The sequence below is a fragment of the Amblyomma maculatum genome, chromosome 5 (genome assembly GCF_055883805.1).
Source record: "Amblyomma maculatum isolate TAMU_Amacu chromosome 5, ASM5588380v1, whole genome shotgun sequence".
Taxonomy (NCBI): Eukaryota; Metazoa; Arthropoda; class Arachnida; order Ixodida; family Ixodidae; genus Amblyomma; species Amblyomma maculatum.
Window position 1 is genome coordinate 123,998,100 of NC_139348.1, and position 22,878 is coordinate 124,020,977.

Genomic DNA, 22,878 nt, shown 5'->3' on the forward strand with positions numbered 1-22,878 from the left:
GGTAGACGAGCCATACGTGAAAGTGCTGGAAGATATATATAGCGGCTGCACAGCAACCATAGTTCTGCATAAAGAAAGTAACAAAATTCCCATAAAGAGAGGCGTTAGGCAAGGAGACACAATCTCCCCAGTACTATTCACAGCTTGTTTAGAGGAAGTATTCAGAGACTTGGAATGGGAGCAGTTAGGGATAAGGGTAGATGGAGAATACCTCAGTAATCTGCGATTTGCTGATGACATTGCCTTGCTAAGCAACTCGGGGGATGAACTGCAAATAATGATTGATGACCTAGACAGGAAAAGTAGAAAGGTAGGCTTGAAAATCAATATGCAGAAGACTAAGGTAATGTTCAACAGCCTCGGGAAGGAGCAGCAGTTTACATTAGGTAGCGAAACACTGGAAGTAGTAGGCGAATATGTCTACTTAGGACAGGTAGTAACCGCAGACCCGGACCACGAAAAGGAAATAACAAGAAGAATACGATTGGGATGGAGCGCATTTGGCAAGCGCTCGCAGATTATGACTAGCAGCTTACCGGTATCGCTCAAGAGGAAAGTATACAACAGTTGCATCTTACCTGTACTCACCTATGGGGCTGAAACGTGGAGGCTAACCAAGAGAGTTCTACTTAAGTTGAGGACAACCCAGAGGGCTATGGAACGAAAAATGGTAGGGGTAACATTAAGAGATAGAAAGCGTGCAGAGTGGGTCAGAGAAATAACTCAAGTTACCGACATTCTAGTAGAAATTAAGAAGAAGAAATGGACATGGGCAGGACATGTAGTGCGAAGAGAGGATAACCGATGGACGCTGAGGGTAACAAACTGGATTCCAAGGGAAGGAAAGCGTAGCACGGGGAGGCAGAAAGTTAGGTGGGCGGATGATATTAAGAAGTTCGCAGGGGTCAAGTGGATGCAGCTAGCACAGAACAGGGTTAAGTGGAGAAATATGGGAGAGGCCTTCGCCCCGCAGTGGGTATAATCAGGCTGATGATGATGATGATGATTATGATGACCGTGCATTTGACAGTGAAAAGATTAGAGCGTTGCATCTACTGCATTAATTTGCAAGTTTTAAATTATTAGGCGTTATTCCTGCACCTAGTACCACATGCGTTCCACAGATGGCGCCACATACCCTTGCCGCGCTGTGCAGAAATCGTAGTCTTCATTCACATCCTCAGACACGCAAGCACTATTTTAATGCTGGAACCAATAACGCCTCGTGTAAAACTGCAACACACTCTTGCCCTCGTAATACACATAAGACATCCCGCTAAGTATAGAGACCGCAGCCGTAACAGACAGGCTCCTGGGACCACCGAAAAACGAGAACAAAAGGAAGACAGGATGAGCGTCGAGACGAGGGATGAGCTGCGATGGAAGACAGGAGAAGAGACAGGCCCGCTGCCGAGTAGCTTGCCAAATGCGAATGTGAGCCAAGATCGAAGCGGCAGCAGCAACTGAGGCTGCGGCCGATGACCAACGCTTGTGAAACTTGGCTCAAGGATTGTTGAAACTGTACTTTTTTTTTTTCTTATCTTAGGTTCTTTCAAATTTCCGGGACCTCCTATCCGTCATCTTAATCTCTAGGCGAAACCACAGCCGTCTCAATGCGCGCGCTCCCTCCCTTAAGAGAGGAGGGAGCATGCGCATTGAGACCGGCCGTGGCGAAACATGTTCCGAATGTCTCTGTATATTTTAAAAAGTCGTCAGATATTCCTCAAAGCTGTTTTTTGTACTTCCTACTTCAGACAAAATAATTCGAGGGGAAGAATTTCTCGAATGGAGTGTCACAATTCTACACTCAAATAGATATGAGGGGAAGGGTTCACAAATATCTACATCTCCAACATATTTATTATGTAAACAGAAGTGCCTATTTCCGCCTTCTAGAAAGAAAAACCGACGCTTCTGTCACGTATTTATCAAGCTACTTGGCATTGTAGCGTCTATTTCCGGTATTGCATTATTACTTTTGCAGATATATGTTTGCTGTCCTGCTTTAGGTGCTCCCAAATGCGTTTTTCCATGAGAGTTTGAGCTGCAGGAAATGAAGGCTTGTAAATAGCGGAAAATATACCCTGCGTTCTGGAAATACATAATGAAGAATTGAGCTTGTCAAATTTCGTATGTTATTCAGCTATGCAGGGTCGCCCTAAATACATATCCTTTGGGAAACAGATCGAAGTTCAAAATAGTCTTTTTTTCTAAACCTTGAAACATTTTCAAGTTGCTTCAAACTGTGCTCCGAAATAGACCAAACAGGCCCGAACACAAACTCGAACTGTATTCGAAAACAACTTTGATTTGACACTTCGATCTCTGCAAACATTTGTTGTTTCAGTTATTTTCATAAACTCTGTTCTTCTTTCATGGGTATTTGTTTTGTTTTTTGCTTTGCCAGTTTCATGTTTTCAGATAGGTTTATGGGTGTGAAAATTCTATCCTTCAGCGACCGACCTCAATGGCCCCCTCGCCTTCTAACTATTGTCATTTACATTTTGCTCAATGGGCATGAAAGCGATTTATTTAATGCTCTATTTTTCAATCAATCTTCTATTAACTAAGGATTTTAGAACTGAAGTAATAAAGAGGGCATAATTTTACGATCTTTGAGCACTCCGAGATAACACTTCGCCTCTAGCAATGAGATATATATAACATTCAAGCTATTTTTACTGCTTCTTTTTACAAGGGTGGACTTCGGGGCGTTGTGTGGACTGACTGCATGCAATTTGTGACAATTCTGGCTGCCCCCGCAACACTGGTTATAAAGATAATCATTGACTCCTCGTCACCAAGCTCAACCATACATCCCGTTACGGACATCAATATCACGGACTACATTGCCGAGTAAGTGCACCGGCCAGATTGGCCACTAGTTTTAGCCCTAGCTGCTATTTCATTTGTGCCAAAGCCGCGACAAAAAAGCTGCGGGACCCAAATTTCAGAACCTTACTTTTTAGGACAATTTCTTTCTCTGGGACTTTTTCTGCCTGCTTGCAGTAATATAAAATAATGAGGTTCACATGCCTTTCAGGGTCGTCAGCTACCTCATGCCTCATAAAAAGGGAGTACCCTATGTTCCGTAAAACTGATTTTATTAATTTCAGTTGCCTTTTTACCTTTTGTATCTTTCTTTAAAGCATGCACACAAAAAATTTGCAGACATAACCGATGCATTGAAATACAAGAGCTTAAGCAGTTTTGTTTGAACTGACGAGCACCGCCGTCTTGGACAGTAGAGAGTTTTAGCTTACCGTGATCCGCCACCGCGCGTTCCACTGCGCATGCCCAGATCCCTTGACGCCGATAGATAGCGCCACAGACTGGATGTCGGCACATAGACCTGCCGCGTCGGGACCAATCAGCTTGTGCGCCCCGCCCACGCAAGATCGCGGATCACGGTATGCTAAATCTCTCTAATATATCGCCATGGCCACCACGAAGTTACAACGCCGTTACGGTTTCAATTACGACATGTCGTCGCCACGACTCCTACACACTCGACCATCACTTTTTTGTGCATTATTTCAACCAACGAACGTGAGGTTAGACAACAATTTTGAACCAAACTGTCTCCCTCGTGGTCCAACAGAGAATTTAATTCGATAACATAGGTGTCAATCCGCTATGCACTGGCCTCCAGGCGGTGACCGTGATCACATGCTTGCACGTGGTTCCTGAAGTAGGCCGCCATTTTGGGTGGCACGTAACATAGAGTGGCCAATATGGTGGCCACCATCTTAAGTGGCACCACGTGACCTAGGGTGGACCTTAGGATGGCCGCCATCTACGGTGGCACCACATGGCATAGGGTGGACCTTAGGTTCAGAGCCATAATGGATTGGTAGGTAGACAAACCATCACTATGAACACTGCTTCGGACTTAAAGAAATCTCTAACTGAAGCCCTTGATAGTCTCGTGACACATCAGTCATCTTCAATTTGGAGCCATCGAAAGTCCAGCAGAAATTTTCAAACGTTGGAAGTAAGAGCATACAATCTTAAAAATTTTAAAAGCACGTGCACAATGGAAGAGCAGAGATTGTAGGCTGATTTCTTCTTCTGTGCGACTAACTCTTGCGTTTCGCCGATTTCATGTGCTCTTTCTCGATCATTTTTGTCGTCACGAGTATTACAACCCAGGGCGATATATGACTTTTACATAGCTAGCCAAGAAGATGAACTAACAACGTGAATGCTGAACTCGTCACCGTACCTCACAGGTTTGCTACTGCACTGCTCCAAAAGAACGGAACGTCAGGATTTCGCCTGTGTTCGAAAAAAGAGCGACCTTACGAAAGTCAGTGAAGAATTTTTTTCCTAAAAAGCAATCGCACATTCGTTTAGTGGAACTTAGAAGCAGTGTTTGGTCACATAACGAACCTACTTACTTTTTATGTTTTCACGTTAGATGGCGTTAGGGGAGGCAATTCTCATTTTTCTCCATCATTTTACTTAGCCGTATAACATAGGTTCTGGTTAAGTATCTGAACACAGCAGTGGCATCATAGCTCTAGTGGACATGATCTATGCTTCTTTCTTGTCCCTCCTCTATCATTCGCGTTAACGTCTCAAAAGAAAGCACCATATGCGTGCCAAAAACGACTACTCTGCAAGCTCTGCATTTCCTTCCAGTAGGACACGTGTGATTTAAAGTTTAGATACAGTAGTTTGGTAGGATTGTTAGCCTGATATCTTTTAAATAAATAATTATGGTGACCTTGGAATTTTTAGCATTTATTCGAAGTATATAGCCTTCGATAACGTCGACTCACAAATGCTGCGCTGATTAGTTTTACACGAACAAAGGAACTGGACAAACGCTGAGGTTTGCGCGTTTGTCCAGTTCCTTTGTGCGTGTAAAACTAATCAGCGCAGCATTTGTGCGAAGATGTTCCAACTACCTCATTCTCAAGCACTTCATAACTTGATAACGTCGACCTTCCGTTAAAAAGGGCTAGAAGACTGCGCTTTGGTTAAAAGTGGTAATGGCGAAAGCTACCTTGCACGACTGCTTTCATTACCTGCATCGTCATTCTTACTGATACTATCATTATCATTGTCAATAACTGCATCGTCGCTACCATAGCTACTATCATCCTTATCTATTTATGTCACTAACCGACGCGTCAATAGGCTACACAAGGAGAACTACGATCTGTTTCTCATGAGTCCGGCGTGGAGTAGTAGTTTGCGTGCTCCGCAGGAGATCGGCAGGATGGTGGTTTGATTCCCGGTGAAGATATACTGTTTTTATTAGGAAGCTTTCAGCTCCTAATTTTCCTGACACTTTTTGTTCACGCCAAGCATGACGTAATACAGGCTTTCGCCTTAATATAACGCTCACAGCGCTTCTCCAACAGTTACAGATGGGACCTGACCAGCGACGAGAACCTCTGGAGCAGCTTGTTTGGTTCATTCGCTCCTGCGATTCTACGACTCGGCTTTGATCAAGTTGTTACCCAAAGGTTCATGGCGTGTCGAACGGTTGAAGAAGCGAAGAGGTACGTAAAATTTTCACAATAAGAAAGTATTAAAACCCAACATCGGCTATGTGGGACGCCATATTGGCACTGCATACCGCACAGAGATTTTCGCATATCGCATCTACCAGTGCTCTGTTGCAGCGGCCTACATTTGGTACGGCATCATTTTCTTCTAGAAGCCAATAATCCATAAGCACTAAGCCACTGCTGTAACATAAAAAAAACTTGCTGTTGAAATCATGTGGCGCATATTGTCACGGATCAAGGCACAAAACCAAATATAATGGCCTCATTTGAAGACAAACCAACTCGCCCAGCATATATAATTACGTAAACCCCGCTATCATTTCTGATGACACTGACTTCAAAGCAACTGCTTATTCTAAATCACAATTACAGATGCAACTCCGTACATGCCGCGAATAAAGCTTAGAGTCCAGGCTCATTCATCTATGCTGGCGTAGGGTTTTATAAAAGCACCTAAATCACTCAACAGTCTGATCGGAAAAATAAATTGTTGCGGAGACCATGCATTCATCGTTCAGACATCGATGGTAGCGCCGCCTTTTGAACTGGTAGACCACAAATTCACTCGAAAAAGAAAATTGCCAGCATTACAACTCTTTTTGCGAAAGGAATACTACTTTCACTTTCAAGCCTTTGCGGTGCGACAGCGGTGCACATGAAATGACCTTTCGCATGACCTCTGTGTGACGTCACGCCTCAAAGCTGGGCGACCAACTCGCGCCGTCCGTGAGAGACGGCGGTGTGCATGAACGGCGGCCTAACTCCCGCTCTCTCCGCCAGGAGCGCCACAGGTGTTGTGACGTTATACAGCTGTATGACAGTAGCATTGATAATGGCGGTGCATTTAGTTGGTTATAATGATGAGAGCAAACGTAATGCACCGTATGCAGCACCAAAACTCCAGCTTTCGCATTTCTGCGGTATAGATTCCACAGTGTTCTCAATTTTTTGAACGAATAGTACAGTATTATGGCAAAATAATGTTCTAATTAAATTCATGTTTCGTCTCCGCAGAACAGCATTGACAAGCTCATTTCTCTCCCTGTTCACTTATCTATCAACCCTTATCATGGGCATCGCACTTATTATATGGTTTCGTGGATGTGACCCGCAACTATCGGGAGATATCACTAGCATTGATCAAGTGAGTTTTGTTTTTCATAGTCTTAAATAGCAATCGCATAGCGCCTTGCTTCACGTGTTTTGCTCCTGTTCGTACTTTTTGCGCATTGTGGTGTCGAGTACAACGCGTGATGTGTTTGAAGTACAAGCAAATTAAGCCAATGCTTCTGTTGCTGGCTTCGGTTTGCATGCCCCGTTATTATTGTGTAATGAGAATATTATTCAATTCATAATATATATATTCATTTTTATTTCACGCGTTGTGGCCAATGAGGGGCTAAATATTTTGAAAATGCAATAAAAAAAATTTCACCATATTCACTCCAGGTTCAAGTGCAGTTTTGCCAGTCTCGGTGAATTTTGTTTTCGCAAAATCTTGCTTTTGGCACTTGCAATGTTCGGTTGCACCGCACATTTCGTTTATCAACCTGATATGCATAAAAACACTTATTTAGCTTCGATTTGGTCTGTTACATAAAATTATAAATCTATAGTTTTGGTACAAAGGACCACAGAAACCAATAAAAAAAAATGTAATTTTCCCCATGGTAGCAAAAGACGTTAACACTCTTGCAGTTTGTGCGTTTGAATGCGAAAGGTAAAAAGAAATCACAAAGTACGATGGCCTCGCGTATCTGCTGGCAGTTACGGCATTGCGGTTCATCATTGGCCATAAGGGGGAACATACCTCAAGGCCACTACAAGCGATATTCAGATATGCTGCCGTTCTTTTCAGTATTTCGGGCTAGCATTGCTGATCGACACTTTTTTCATGGTTTCGAGATAAACCAGTGGTTAGAACATGTTTTCATTTTTCAAAGGAAGTAAGTGATTACTAGCAAACGTTTAGTACAAAAAGTAAATGTGTTACCGGGAAGCTGCCGTTCTTTTCAGTATTTCGGGCTAGCATTGCTGATCGACACTTTTTTCAGGGTTTCGAGGATAAGCCAGTGGTTAGAACATGTTTTCATTTTTCAAAGGAAGTAAGTGATTACTAGCAAACGTTTAGTACAAAAAGTAAATGTGTTACCGGGAAGGTTTAGCCTTGCAGCAATCAGTGTAATAATTCTTAAAGCCGCGTTTTGAGGAAGGTGTCCACGTCTGTATAATCGAAATGTCGCTTTAAGCTACTTCGGCTAACATTTTGACTTCTACCAAGAGCATCAGTCCGATACTTCCTGCAATCTTTGCTTAGTACCGATAATGGAGATGGGGCGGTTAAGAGTCAATTTTTTGTACTAGAAGCGCGCTTTTAAAAGAATTACCGTTTGCTATATGTCAATGATTTGTTAATTGAATAAGTTTACATAATCAGCACACGCCGAGTTCTGACGGAATCGTATTGCTTAAATATAACTTCGTGTTACACCCACAAATGAAAACACATAATAAAATTTTGCTTGCGCGCATTATTCAAACATTGGCATGTTATCACTTAGCAACAACTGGTATATGGTACATTTTCCTTTCCTAGTTTATGATGTGTGAAACGCACTATAAAATGGCTTGTGTCAATTGAAAAATTCAGATGGCATTAGCAATCATTTTTGAAAATCAATTTTGCGATTCTTGCCTACAGTTATCAAGATCGAGACGCGCGGAGAATGTTTTCGCTTCCTTTTTTGAAAGAGGAACCTCAAGCATCTCCGACTAAAAAGGGCTGGCTACAGGGAGCATGTATGCATAAATGTTTATCTGCAAACGCAAGTACTATTTAATACAAGCCATCCGAAGGGTACCAAGAGAATTCAAGGGATTCTGTTTTGAGACTAAGAAATCATGAGAATGGCCAATAAGCTAGAGACTCTAAATGCAAAAGGAGCGGGAAAACAAGAAAAGGCACGCAAATGACAGGGCAAACACTTTTCCTTTCGTCAATATGCTTTCTCTGTGTTTCCGTCTTTTTGCACCGCCACTTTCTGCGATTAATTACCGACTAATCCGCATCGGTCTGCCAATTAAGGACAACCAATGATTATCCTGTGTATAGGCTAGCAAAAGGCACGCTGTTCTTCGCACAAACTTACAATTTCAAGTAAGAATATACGAATTCTGAAATGGATTTTCTTTTTTGCACTTTGCTCTGAAAACGCTTAGATTTTGCCGTACTACATGAATACCTACCTAATCCACATGCCTGGATTCGTTGGTATGTTTCTTGCCGGGGTCGTCTGCGCTGCAACAAGGTAAGTATCCGTAAAAATTGAGCTCAGCTTGCCACAAGAAAACGAGACATTTGCAGCCTTGTAAGTCGATGTGCACCTAATTAAAAGGAAAAATGTCTTTCTAGGCTGTTCTGTTTTTGAAATACCTTGCGCTGACATTCCCCTTTTTCTCATTTGTTGCCATTTTGGCTCGTGTATGTTATATTCACATTTTGTGTTCATGTGACTGCATTACTATCTGGCTACGATCAGTACGACTGTCTTCTTCTAATGTACAGTGGTTGAATTGTCTTCAGGAATGAACACTTAAAAACAATTTGCCCAATGCAACTCTTATTACGTGAGCTTCGAAGTCAGCATGGGAGTGAAAACTTCTGTTATCACAACTCGAGGTCCGGTACCTCGGTAAGTAGTGAGCTACTTACCCGTCGCCTTCATTTCCGCATTATGTAAGGTGCGCTGTTCATCATCCACTGTATACAGTTACCAGTGGTCTCCGCCCATCCCACAGAGAGGAAAGGATATGCCCGTAACACAGAGAGCTGCGTAACCTTGCTTGGATAACTGACAAGATTTAAGAATTCAAGGGGGGCGCGCTATTGTGGCACTGATGCATTGTGATCTTCAAATCATTTAGGTTTCGAGATTCTCACCTAATGTCTTTTAAAAGGCTGGCTTCAATGAGGATTGCTCGTTCAATGCCATTGTTTATAAGCCTTAAGTTTCTTATACCATAAGGTGGCTAGTCTCACACATTACAGCACTATTTAATTTTAAACGAGCGCTAATTAGCACAACTAAACTGATCGGCCACCAGAAGGATATACGTTGAGTTGATTAAAAGAGAGTATTGGTCAGATTGGTATAGTTCCTCAAGTTAACACCATGGAATCTTTCAATATTAGAAAAAAGAAGCTCTTGAATGTTCGTACGTTGTTGCACTAGTTCTTTAAGAAGGTGGTTAAGATTTCCGTAAGCCTTTTTGTAGAGGCATTTGTTTTCCATGATAAGCATCAGGCCCATATTGCTTTCAAGGCGGTATAATGCGTAAATCTTGGTAGTATTCCACGCTCTCGAACCCTACAGAACGCTGTCTTATTTATGACTGGGATGTGGAAACAAAGAGCATATCTCCGGTATAATTTTATCCTCGCATTCTTCCTTCAATAAATGTCCTAAGTAGTCGTGGGTCTCAGACGTTTTACTAATTGCGACAGGCATAGTTCAATGTTGCAGTGTTTTATTGCTGACAGAGGTGACGAAAGTTTGGAACACGTGGCCCATCTGCTTTGAAACATCAGCAGATTCGACGTAACGCATGTTCTTTCTATACATGTGAGGCTAGTGAAACCTATGGAGATAGAGCACAGAAGCTAACGAAAAGAATTTTTGAAGTTCAAGACAGCGCATAGTGCTATAAAACGAAATATGGTGGACGTAACATTAAACTCGATTCAAAGGGAGACAGCGTAGCAGGCGGCGGCACAACATTACGTGGGTGGATGAGGTAAAGAAATTCTCAGGGTTCATAAGGATGCAGGTAGTACAGGACCACGTTAGGAATACGGGAAAGCCCTTCGTCTTGCAGTGGATCTCATCTGCATGATGATGATAATATGTGCGGCCTTCCGCGGCGGAGACTAGTGGCCGCTGGTTCGCAGTAGCGTGGGTGCACCCTTCTCTAAGCACCTCTCTTCCTCCCTCCGCAGCCTTGAACGCGATGACCGGCATTCCTTTATCCTGTCGTGTGTCGCCGGGAACGAATAATCTGCTAGGCTATGGCGTGAGAGCGCTTGCTGCTACTATCACCGAGTCGTTTCTGTCTGGTGTGGCTCACATCATGACCCACATGACGTTCTCTACAATTGAACAGAACGTAGTTTCTAACTGCCTTCTTTGTGCGCATTGTAAATATGACGATCTCAGCGCTTATTCATTTCAGTACAGCATCGTCAACTATAAATTCTCAAGCTGCCATTTTGTATGTGGACTTCATTTCTCCTCTCTGGAAGAACGCCGAACGACATGTGCTTTGGATTACACGTGGCTCGGGTGAGATTTGGGGTTTCCTTCATGGCTCGAGAAATTATATGCTGAAATTAAATTATATGCTTTGAATACTGTAGGCGTTAAATATTTGTCACGAATAAAAGAGGAGCGCGCCGCTTATATTGTGAACTGACTACCAAATCAAGCACGCTGATGATACTGCTGCTGTTTTTTGGAAGACGCAAAAATATAAGAAAAGTACGCTCTGCTTAGCCTGAACGGAAAACATCAATGCGGCGCATGCTTGGCATAGCAGTCTTACAATATTTAGTGAGACGAGTGAGATAATGGCATCGGTTGTGTTCGTTCTGCTTCGACAAAGGATTAAAAAGCTAGCGTAATAACTTTTACTGGAACTTCACTGGATCAGTTAGTTGCAGCGTCTGTATGCCATGTATCCTGGAATTTTCTTCAGCAGCCTCTTCAGTAACAGGCAACACCGTTATCAACATGAGAGTTCTTTAGACCCATACTCATTTGTGATGAGTTCTGCTAGTCGGTATCCACTGATATTTTTTTTTTACCTCTGCGCTGGACATAAATAATTAGACCATGAAAAAGTGCCTGTTTTGCTGCCTTGAAGGTATGCACTGAAAAAAAAAATTATCAAGAGTTTTTTTTTTTTTTTTTATCTTAACGCTATCTCCCCTTCGTGACCAAGTGAGCATGGGACACTGTTTACCTCACGCTTCTTGGCGAAGAGTTCGCGCTAATGCCGTTCTGCTGCTCAAGTTTACCTTGTTGTCCACAGCAAAGACTCCAAAGGCTCCTGGATATTCCATCTCATCAGGGGCCTCTGCCCATCACCATGGTTGTATGTTCTGAGTGTGTCGCCGCAGACAGGGCGCTTCAGCATTGCGCCATTCTCCCATACCATCATAATGACTCTTTGTTGCTTCTCGCTCTTGATTATAATACTTTGTGGCTTACAAAAATGTTTGAAGGACAAAATATGCTAGGCCTGCATTTCTTTAAACCTCAAAATCCTGTTCACTTAAACAGAACTCACAAGTAGAGCAATTATTCGTGCGGCTATTACACGCGATTGTAAACGCACGTGCTGTCAGCTCAGCCAAAGCGTATTTGGGATCTGGCCTCCAACTGTGGAGGCGTGAATTGTGGCGTTATATTTATGAGAGGCTTTTCTTCTTTTCAAACTATCTTTAGTGTGGATGGGCTCACTAGTGGAGGAGAATACCAGGGGCTCATTGGCCATTATACGGGTGGCGCTAATGCACAGGTCCGGCCATCCGCGAAACGTAGAGATTTATTGAATGTTTATCGTAAATTATGCCCACACGAATATGTGCTCATTTTGAACATTGTACGCTCTTTTCTCCCTAATTCACGTAGCTCTAGCCCTAGGAATTACGATGACAATCTACAGCACCCTTTGCATACACATGGGTTCATTGGGCAGGGTGAGTGTGGCGTCTGTGTCAAGTAATCTTCGCTTGCTACATTTCCTTCCTCTTCATCAAAATTATAGCGAATTGAATTAGAGTTACTACTTCACGTGGATATAAGGTGGATGATCTAAATGACTGCCCGATGAAAGAAGCTAGACTGCCTGCCTTGTTGAATTTCTGTTATGATGTTGTAAGCCCTTTGTATTTATTACGCTGAAGAAAAATTCTCTCTGCAGGGCAGTCAGAACTCATTTTCACAGCATTGTTAAAACAACTCCTGAGCTGTATATGACTATTATGTCAGTTATGAGGTGAGGACAACACAAACAGAGTCAGTGTTGTGGTAAAAGTTAGATTGCAAGATATTGCCAGGAGGCGCTCGGAGCGAAAGACGTTGAAGTGGCGCTCGGCACCTCCACCAGATTTGTCACGATGTTGGTCACTGGGGCTAGCTTAACTGAGCCGGTACAGGCGAAATTCCACGGTCCGAATTGTAGGTATCCCCTGTAAGTGCGGAGCCGATTCACTTCGTCTTTCGCTCCGAGCGCCACTTCAACGTCTTTCGCTCCGAGCGCCCCCTGGCAATATTAATGATTGCACTTCGTACTGATTGTAACTTGTGAGCATTTGATACTGGAAATAAAAATGCAGTCGTATCTCTGGAGTACTTCACTAGGCATCTCAAAATACATAACTCAATTTTGTGATCACATATGTAACACTGTACTAGCGGAACAGCGCTCCTATCGATGTGAAGCAGCTGTTGAGCATGCAGCAAGTGCTTTCATCGCGTTGGAGTATGCTCCGGCGGATGTTAAGGCGCGCAACATGACACGCTCTGTAAAATGCAAATTTGCCATGCCCGTTTCACGACATGCAGTCTTGTTCTCTATGCGGCCTTTCACATTTGAAGTTTAATACTGTGTATAGCTCACTGCCCATTTTATTACCGGAACGTTAATTCCAACATGCAAGATTTCCCATGACTACTTAGGAATATTGGCATCTGTAACGGTCCTAAAACGTTCCTCCCGTGATAGCACGTGGTAATGCGGCAACGTACAATTAGCAAACCCAAATCGTTATCACATTTCTTTTTTTTTAAAGCCAAAGCCAGAAGCATTCTTCCTTCTTTAAACAGAAAGAAACTGTTTTTTAGAAAGCCCAAAATAACATACGTGTATGTTGTGTGCACCTGGTTGACGAAGGTACTCTAGTTTTCCAGCTGCTTTTTTTGGCTGTTAGCTACATGTTTGCATTTAATACTCTGTACAAAGAAAAATATCAGCTCTGATTGTGACTGTCGGTAAATAGTGTTATAAAAGCATATCTTGCGATCACTATAATCCCAAAATAAAATCATTACCATATACTTGAAAATATGGCGATGTATAATCAGCAGTGAACTTGCCGTATTTTTTTTTTGTCTTATCTGGTTGCTACAAGGCTGTTTTTCAAGTGTTTGCGCATTCATATATGAACTAAAAATATGTCCTTTTTCCCTGACAGATGTTCATTCTGATGTACGCCTGCCTCACGTCCCCTTATGTTGGCCTGTGCCTCCTGGCCATGTTCTTCCCGTTCGTACACTCAAAAGTGCGTATATAGCCTTTAAAGTTGTGGAGGCGCATTCAATATCCAAGGCATTTTATTAAGGGGCCAGTTCATCAAAACAAAAGCCGTCACCACTGTTTAGAAATTTGTGGCATGTGTGTGCCAAGAAATCTAAGCTTCTGTGGTGATGTGCCGATAACTCCGCGTCAAGCGTGAGTCTGTGGAATAAAAATAACTTAAAATAGGACCTTCAATATGAATGAATCTTGGCCCATGTCTCTTCCCCCATGCTCCATCTGGAGTCGAAAATAAATCTATCTCATAACTTCCCTTGAATCCCTACAGAATCGAGCCGCTAGATTAATTCATTCCTGCTATTCATCAATGCCAGTATTCCACCTTTCAAATCGAAGTCCAGTCTAACAAATCTTCAATGTCGTCGTGAATCGCCAGTATGTGTTTGTTCCATACGTTTCTTCGAAGTTCACTTCAAATTCCGCCCTACATCAGCGCTCCGGCGCGCATTTCACCCCGCGTTGATCATCTCCTGCACGTTTCCCGTCCGCAAGTTCATATTACAACGTTTGCAGCATCATTATTTGCTCGCTCAGCCGTAGACTGGAATGACCTTCCACACGACATTACTGAAATCATCTGCCAATCCACAGTTCGTAATTGTATAACTGCATTTTTAACTAATATTGTGTTCAGTTCGTATATAATGTTTATACGTGTACCCATCTTCCGAACTGGGGTCTTTAAGGAAACAAAGTGATGTCAAATGACTTACCTCGTAAAGTAATTTGGTCTTATGTAAAACATTTTTGTTTGATAAATTTCAGTCCGGCTTCGAATCCAGGACTCTTCTGTCATTCCTTGGTATGACAAAGACTTCGTCATGATCCCATGCTTGCATGACTTTAATGTAAGCGGGGGGGGGGGGGGGGGTTAATCTCGTGCAGTGTTTCGTTTGGTTTGGTTTGTGGGGTATAACGTCCCAACGCAAATCAGGCTATGAGACGCCGTAGTGGAGGACTCCGGAAATTTTGACCACCTGGGGTTCTTTAACGTACACTGACATAGCACAGCACACGGGCGCATTTCTTTTCGCCTTCATCGAAAAGCGGCCGCCGCCAAGGCCGGGATTCGATCCCGCGTCCTTGGGAACAGTAGTCAGGCGCCGTAACCACTGCGCCACCCCGGCGGGGGGAGTGTTTCGTGTAATGTAATATCTTACGACAGTGCACTAATGACCATGTACCTTTTTAAAGAATTCCTAATCACAGAATATTTAATCAGGTGACTAGCAAAGTGCGAATGCAAATTTCGGAATATAAAGAAGCGAATGTTCTCTGGTATTCAATTTTTTAATTAAATTATGTTTGCAAAATTTTAATCTTAAAGTGTTAGCAAGCGCCTATATGGGCCCAACTCCAATCCGCCCGTGGTATCCATTCCATGTCAGAGCTAAATTTAGAAGTCATGCTTTCTGGTGGCACCATTGCATGTTGTTTTTTCATCTCATTTCTAGTCAGTTACCCGATATGTACATTCTTAGTTTCACATTGATCAACGCGACAAAATATCAATGTTTTCTTTGGTGGCAGTGGCAGTTGCCTCCAGAGCCGAAATGATTATTCTTATGGCAGCTTTACCCGCTTGGTCTTGGTTATTCGGAGGTGCAGTTTAGTGATAGCAAGAAAATTCATAGATTTATAATCTCAGCTCATAACCTCAGCCAGGGCCATCCTTTTTAGAAAGAAATATTCCACGATGAAGTAGGGGGCTTGACAACATGCAATTTTTTTTACGCAGAAAATACACAGCGTGCGACGACAATGCGTTAGAATTATAACCAATGTGCGTCTGGATGCTTTAATTCATTGTTATTATTAATATTTGTCACTATTATTCTGCAAGATAGCGCCCCATAAAGATGCATGTGTGCTGTTTTTCCGACCTTTCTTTGATATGTATATATATATATATATATATATATATATATATATATATATATATATATATATATATATATATATATATATATATATATATATATATATATATATATATATATATATATATATATATATATATATATATATATATATATATTTATTCGAAGAATGAGGCTGTCTTTTAACAAATAAGTCATGCAGTCTATTCTCTTCAAGACACAGGAGCAAGCTCCGGCTCTTAAAGGGAAACTGCAGTGGTTTTCAAACTTGCTCACCTTCCACTGTACGTAGACTCATTGTTGGTCAGGCCTGTGAAGTTATTTTTACGATTATTGCGAAAACACCAGAGCAATCGCCGATTGAAAGCGCATCGTTCAAATTTCCCGCGGCCTGCGACGGCGCAAGAGAGGAGGAGAGTGAAGAGAGAAACCTCACCCGCGCCGGCGTGCGTGACGTCACCGTGAGGATAGGCCAGGTGCTCCCAGCAGCCCGAGTGCGTTTTTAGCCTGTGCTGTTGCTCGTGTTTCGAGGTTGTGGAAGTTCAACGTGTCGCTTGAGTTGAACACTCGTCCCAACATCCGGTACTGCTGTGCCTTCTGGTGTACGAGCACTTTCGGCTGCGACGGTGTCAGTTTCCACAAGTTCCCGCAAGACAAAAAGCTCCGAGCGCAGTGGGTCGCTTCTGTGAAAAGCGACAAGTGCCAGTCGGACATTTTAACTTAAAAAAGACAATTGACGCTTGTTTCTGCCTAAATTAAATTAGACAGTCGAGTTCGCGGCGTGAGAAACTCTTATAAGCCATTGAAATCTCGATTTCGGCAAAAGTGCTGCGGTGTCCCTTTAATACTGTCCATTAGCCACAGATGTTGGTATTCCTCCTTTGTAGCCGGCAGTCCAACTTCTTGTAGTCGTCTTATTCGTGACGGCTGCATTCCTGGTCATGTCCTTAAAAGGTGGCGAATATTCACCTCAGCGGCTGGTCTTGGCAGTTGGCTTTGCCTCTATCTCGCTATCGCAAGCTAGCGACCTTAACACATGCGCAAACAGCTGATGGGAGTTACTGACTTCTTCCTCGCCTTCAGCGGCCTTCGCTGTTTTCAGCATCATCAGATGTGCATTTTCGCCCATTCCCTGTTCAACGTCACAACGCAACACAAATACGCACGTTAGGCGTCTAACGCTTTGAACATTAGTGTTTCTACGCTAACTCGCTAATGAAGTTGGAAGTTTTTGCTTACGTGTGTGGTTCGATCGTCGTGGTTTTTCCCGCTGTTTCATTCCTTCCTCGGCAAATATGGACGCTTATCCGACACGATTACGCTTCGCAATTAATGCACAGCATGTAGTTGAGCTCTGTTCGATTCGATTTTAATATGTTACTGGATGCACGCAGAAAGTTTTACTTTCGAAAACTTCTACATACACGTCTATATCCCGCTTCAGTATCGTGTATCTCACTCTACTGCCTCTGCAGCTCTCTATAGCACGAACGTTTTCCTTTTGTAATCACTGTGTATTTTGTTTACACAGACACCACCTATTTACTTGATTTCACAAATATTCACACCTCTTCCTTCTTTTAAAGTGAAAGCCGTTCTTGGCTTATGGGCTGCAGAAAGCTTGGCAGAAAATGTTCGCACGAACTGACAGTTAAAAAATATCTGCTCCGTCCGGGAATCGAACAGCCATCCCTCAGATCTCCATCCAAGCGCGCAAACCACTACTTGTAAATCGATCGTAATTCCTTTTGTCTAGCCTGATAGAAATAGCCAATCTTCGCTGGATCATGGAAAAAGCAAGAGAGTTCCAGAAACCCATTTACTTCTGCTTTATTGACCCCGCCGGGGTGGTGCAGTGGTAAGACGCCCGACTACTGTGCCGGAGTTCCCGGGTTCGAACCCGACCGCGGCGGCTGCGTTTCGATGGAGGCGAAACGAAGAGGCGTCGTGTGCTGTGCGATGTCAGCGCACGTTAAAGATCCCCAGGTGGTCGAAATTACTCCGTAGCCCTCCACTACGGCTCCTCTTTCTCTCTTTCCACTTTCATTCCCACCTTCCTCCCTTCCCTTACGGCGCGGTTCGGGTGTCCACAGAGCAAGTGTGACAGTTACTGCGCCTTTCCCTTCCTGTGAACCAATTTAACTTCTGCTTTATTGATTATGCGAAAGCGTTTGACTGCGTAGATCACAGCAGATTGTGGCAAGCTCTCCAAGAGATGGGAGTTCCAATTCACCTCATCTGTCTCCTCAGGAACCTTTATGAAGGGCAAGAGGCCACTGTCAGAACTGGGCATGGTCTTACTGATTGGTTTCCGATTGATAAAGGGGTGAGACAAGGCTGCATACTGTCGCCCTGCCTATTTAACCTATATGCAGAGTGCATCATGAGGAAGGCCGGTCTGGACGAGTCTTCAGCTGGAGTGAAGATTGCTGGAAAACGTATCAACAATCTTAGATATGCGGATGATACCACTTTAATGGCAGAAAGTGAAGTGGAACTCAAGAGACTTCTGATGCGCGTACAAGAAGAGAGTGAGAAGTTTGGGCTTAAACTGAACATTAAAGAGACGAAGATCATGGCGTCTTGCCCTATCAAGTCCTGGAGCATGAATGGACAAGACGTGCAAGCTGTGACAGATTTTCTGTTCTTGGGCGCCAAGATTACCTCGGAAGGAGACTGCAGCCATGAAATTAGGAGACGCCTGCTTCTGGGAAAGAGAGCAATGGTTAGCCTTGACCGCCTAGTAAAGAGCAGAGACATTAGTCTGCCAACCAAGATCCGTATAACCCGTGCTATGGTTTTTCCAGTTGTGATGTATGGATGCGAGAGTTGGACTGTGAAAAAGGCTGACCGCCGAAGAATTGACGCGTTTGAATTGTGGTGCTGGCGAAGACTCTTAAGAGTTCCTTGGACTGCCAGAAGATCAAATCAGTCGATATTGTCGACCATAAACCCTGACTGCTCATTGGAGGGTCAAATTCTAAAGTTAAAGCTCAGCTACTTTGGTCATCTGATGAGAAGAGAGGAGTCGCTGGAGAAAGATTTGATGTTGGGAAAGGTTGAGGGTCGCCGGAGAAGGGGTAGGCAGCGAACGCGATGGTTAGATGGCATTCTCGAGGCATTGCAGATGAAGCTATGTGATGTTAAGAAGATAGTGAGAGACCGGAAAGCGTGGCGTGACATGGTCCATAGGGTCACAAAGAGTCGGACACGACTGAACGCCTGAACTGAACTGAGCCTGATGATAGCGATGACAATGACGATGTAGTTAGTGAAAATGATATACTGATAAAAGTAGTAAAGATAATGACATTGAAATTAGTAATAATGATAATTATAGTACTAGCGATTACATGACAGTGCATTTAGTTCATACTGATAATAGTAGCGACAATGAGGATGTGATAGTATTAAAGACAATGATTTTGCAGTTATTGAAAACAGTCCTGTAAAGCAAATCTGCTATTCCCGCTCTTAAGCAGATTAAAATGCAGTATACTATACTTTGTTCTGGTCAGATCTTGTGCTTCGTTCTATGAACACCTTTGCCCTCCAGTTTATGTAATGCCGGGATGTACAGACAGAAAAGCTTCAGTGAACAAAATGAGCAAACTTAAGTTACATAAATTCAAGGATGAGTCACTGCGGCGCGATGTTGCTAAGTTTAAGTTAGTGCATTTGACCCACGAAAAATGCAATTGAATGCTTTCAGAGAGAGAAAAAAAACACCTCGTTGTTGTGATTACTAGCACGCTGGTAATAGAGGTAGCCATAGACACATAGAGAGAGTGGTAGCGTTTATATCAGTAAACTGATGCAGCTCTAGAATTAAAAGTAATTTTTTTTTTCAAAACTGACTACTTTATTGTCACTGTTTATAATTAATCTATAATATCCTACAGAATAAATAATTTGTGCATAGGAGGTGTAATTTAGCTTTTTGTTATTAAAAATATGAAGTACTTTTTGGCACATTTAGTACTAAAAATAATTTTGCTTCTACTTGAAAAAACTGCTGGCCGGCTCAGATGTTCCGACTACTCACCTTGGTGAACTAACACCCCACTAAATCATTTACCGCCTTTTTCTACAGGGAGCAGGCGTGGCGATGATCGTCATTTCTGTTTATCAACTTTTTCACATGAAGTACTCAATTCAAAAAACTACTAGGCCTCCGAGAATGCCAGTGTCTCTGGACTACTGCCCTGCAAACCAAAGCATCAGCGCTGCGGCTTCGTGGCTGAATGGAACTTCAATTTTCGAAGAGCACAAGTAAGTATAGGGAGCCTACACCTACGTAATAGTAGCCGCCATTTTTTTGTGCAGCTAGTGCAGCGAAAGGTTGCAGGCAGGTATAATCACCTTATGCCCGCCGGGGTGGCGCCGTGGATACGGCGCTCCACTTCTCTGCCCAAAGTTGCGGGATCGAATCCCGGCCTCGGCGGCCGCTCTTCGGTGTAGGCGAGAAGCTAGGCGCCTGTGTGCTGTGCGATGTCAGTGCACGTTAAAGAACCCCAGGTGGTCGAAATTCCCGGAGCCCTCCATTACAGCGTCTCTCATTGTCTGGGTCGCTTTTCGACATTAAGCTCTCTAAACCAAAACTAATCTGCTTATCATTACCTGCTCCGCTTGCTGCTGGGAAACTAAGCTCTGCGCCACAAAATGGCGCCCGTGACGTGACTTGATTGCTCCATATAGTACATTCGTGTGCCCTAAAATTGGTTATGAAGAAACTACAAACGTTTCTCTGCGATCATACAAGTGATCACGAGAGGAAGGTCACACAATACAGACCCCAGAAGGTTGACCTTAGTTCACTGCCTTATCGTAGGCCCTATTGCTAACGTTGCGCCAAATATTTGCTCACTTTATGAGTGTTCACATGTGTGCAGATCGCACACAACCTCCACGAGAGAGTAGGCCCAAACTCCTCAAATAAGTGACACTGCTTTTGAATGAGGAGATGCCTAAACTTCTCAAGAGCGCAAGGCAATTACACAAGCTAATACCAGCTGAGTATATGAAAACAGTGAGGCATATGTCGCTAGGAACCACTTCCGACTCATATCGCAAAACTAATGCAGAGCGTACCTGAATTCCATGGAGAAGATCAATAAACGCGTATTGAATTCGGTGGGTTGTAGTGTTGTAACGGTGGGTTGTAACAAAAGCTAAGCAAGTTACTCCAAAAAGCTACCGTCTATTTCCCATTAGACTATATATCGATATATATTACGCTATACTCGATAAGGGCATGATTCAGTTCACCCGAGCTAATATTTACATGAAACGGAATGAAATGGCTTAAGGGCACCCGAAATATACATGGCATTATTCTGGCGCGACAGATCCGCAAAGTTGGTGTTTATTAGAATTCATTCAAATTTACCCCATAATTCACAAATAGCTACTGAAAGGTTGTCTTGGCAAGCGCTGAGAACTGATTATGGGTACACATTACTGCGCGTCTTGCCGCACCCGTTCCCGTTTACATTAGTTGAGATTACTAGGTGCGCTCTCTCGATGGGGGCTTCTAAGTTACGCGCCGGGGATGGGGCACCATGGAGGGGGGGGGGGGGGGGGGGGGGGGATGATATCGCTATGACTTGTTTTCCACATAATTTGTTCTTGCTCACTTGAGTACGCTCCGTTCAGGCGGGAGAGTTGGAGCACCAATTTGTTTATCGCCATTATTTGATGGTGTTGGAGCTAGAATAAATATTTTGCTTTGCGAGAAGGCACAATGGGATATCAAACGTTCTTGCGCCTTTTCCAGGTATAGTAAATACTTCTTTATGATCCTTTTAATGAACGGTTTCAGCAGCAGTAGCGTTACTCTGCTGCGTGGTACTATTTACCGTCGCTTTGTAGTCTAGGGTTGTTGTATAGTTTATACTCGCCAGAAATGAGGTGTGAAATATCCATTTTAATTGCGCAACTATAGGGTAAATATTTGGGCGAAGTGGTCGTCTCCAAGTGTTCTAGAACTTAGCAAGCCTATTCGGATAGTAATTACATTGGAGTGTTTAATTTTTTAAAGCATGCGCTGGGCTTCAAATAAGCAGAATTTTATTTTATTTTTATTTAGAAATCCACCTTTAAAGGATCGGGGAACCGTTTAGGCTATCCAGACACTTCATGACGGCTTCAAGTTAACCTTTTTGAATACATAGAAATTCTTCATTGTTTTCGGTGAAAATTTGTCTACTAGGATTAGCGCTTGCTGGCAAGCCGACTTATAGACACAAGTCCCCAACCTTATCTGTAAGTACTCTTCCTTTTCTTCGTACAGACCAGAAGAAGCCTTCTTCCTTTTTCGTATGTCGTATTTATGGAGCAGCTTCTTTGGTATTTTTGCTACTGTGGCGATCGGAATCTTCGTCAGCGCTATAACAGGTAAGTATTTTTCTGGACTAGATGGCGTGTCATCATCATCATCATCATCATCATCATTCTTACCGTCAAAATTAGCCAAAGTTCGTCATCTGGAGAAAAACGCAGCCTCAACTATTTCCCTACAAAACCAGCCTGCGCAAGAAACCCGCGAAGTTCGTTATCACCTCTCACTGTGGGAACAGTCTTTTTTCATTCCGTATTATCTCTGTATTTTACCGTCATTCTTAAGATATGTCCCGCGCGCCTTCCTTTCCTCTGTTTTTTGACTGAAATGCTTTTTCAAACTATCATAAGGCCTCCCTCCACCAGCCTTTGGATTTTGGTCTGATTCTAAACACGTACTGTAAAATCAAACCCTTCCTCCAACAAAAACTTTAAATTGCGTTGCATTGCGTCCTGCTTTGGCGCATCTTTTCGCTGACATTGTTTCACTTCTTCTGTAGAAGGATGTGGGGGATCTGGGAACACTGCAGATACTTTCCTTGTTGATTTCGATCGACGCCTAGTGCACGCGCTCCTTGCATAAATGCTTCTCCTTGCTGCTCGTTCCGCTCAGTCGACATCGAATTTGCGTTGTACTGCAGCATGGCTACGACATTATTGACAGAATACAATTTTTTCTCCAATCCACTTATCAGTTGAATTAGTAAATATTTCGAAAGCTGACAATAGCGAGAAACGCTGCTGATGAGTGAGTAGTGAAA

General features: G+C 43.1%; 1 protein-coding gene across 1 annotated transcript in view; it reads left to right on the top strand.

Moving 5' to 3' along the window:
* LOC146189424 (sodium-coupled monocarboxylate transporter 1-like) overlaps window positions 1-22,878 on the top strand; it is a 54,302-nt gene that overhangs the window by 17,971 nt on the left and 13,453 nt on the right. Inside the window, exons 5-13 of the mRNA XM_084605266.1 lie at window positions 2,699-2,856; window positions 5,373-5,513; window positions 6,537-6,666; window positions 8,742-8,830; window positions 10,752-10,861; window positions 12,212-12,279; window positions 13,777-13,863; window positions 19,872-20,050; window positions 22,071-22,174. Of these exons, the coding sequence (XP_084461392.1) occupies window positions 2,699-2,856; window positions 5,373-5,513; window positions 6,537-6,666; window positions 8,742-8,830; window positions 10,752-10,861; window positions 12,212-12,279; window positions 13,777-13,863; window positions 19,872-20,050; window positions 22,071-22,174 (1,066 nt within the window). The remainder of the gene's footprint in view (window positions 1-2,698; window positions 2,857-5,372; window positions 5,514-6,536; window positions 6,667-8,741; window positions 8,831-10,751; window positions 10,862-12,211; window positions 12,280-13,776; window positions 13,864-19,871; window positions 20,051-22,070; window positions 22,175-22,878) is intronic.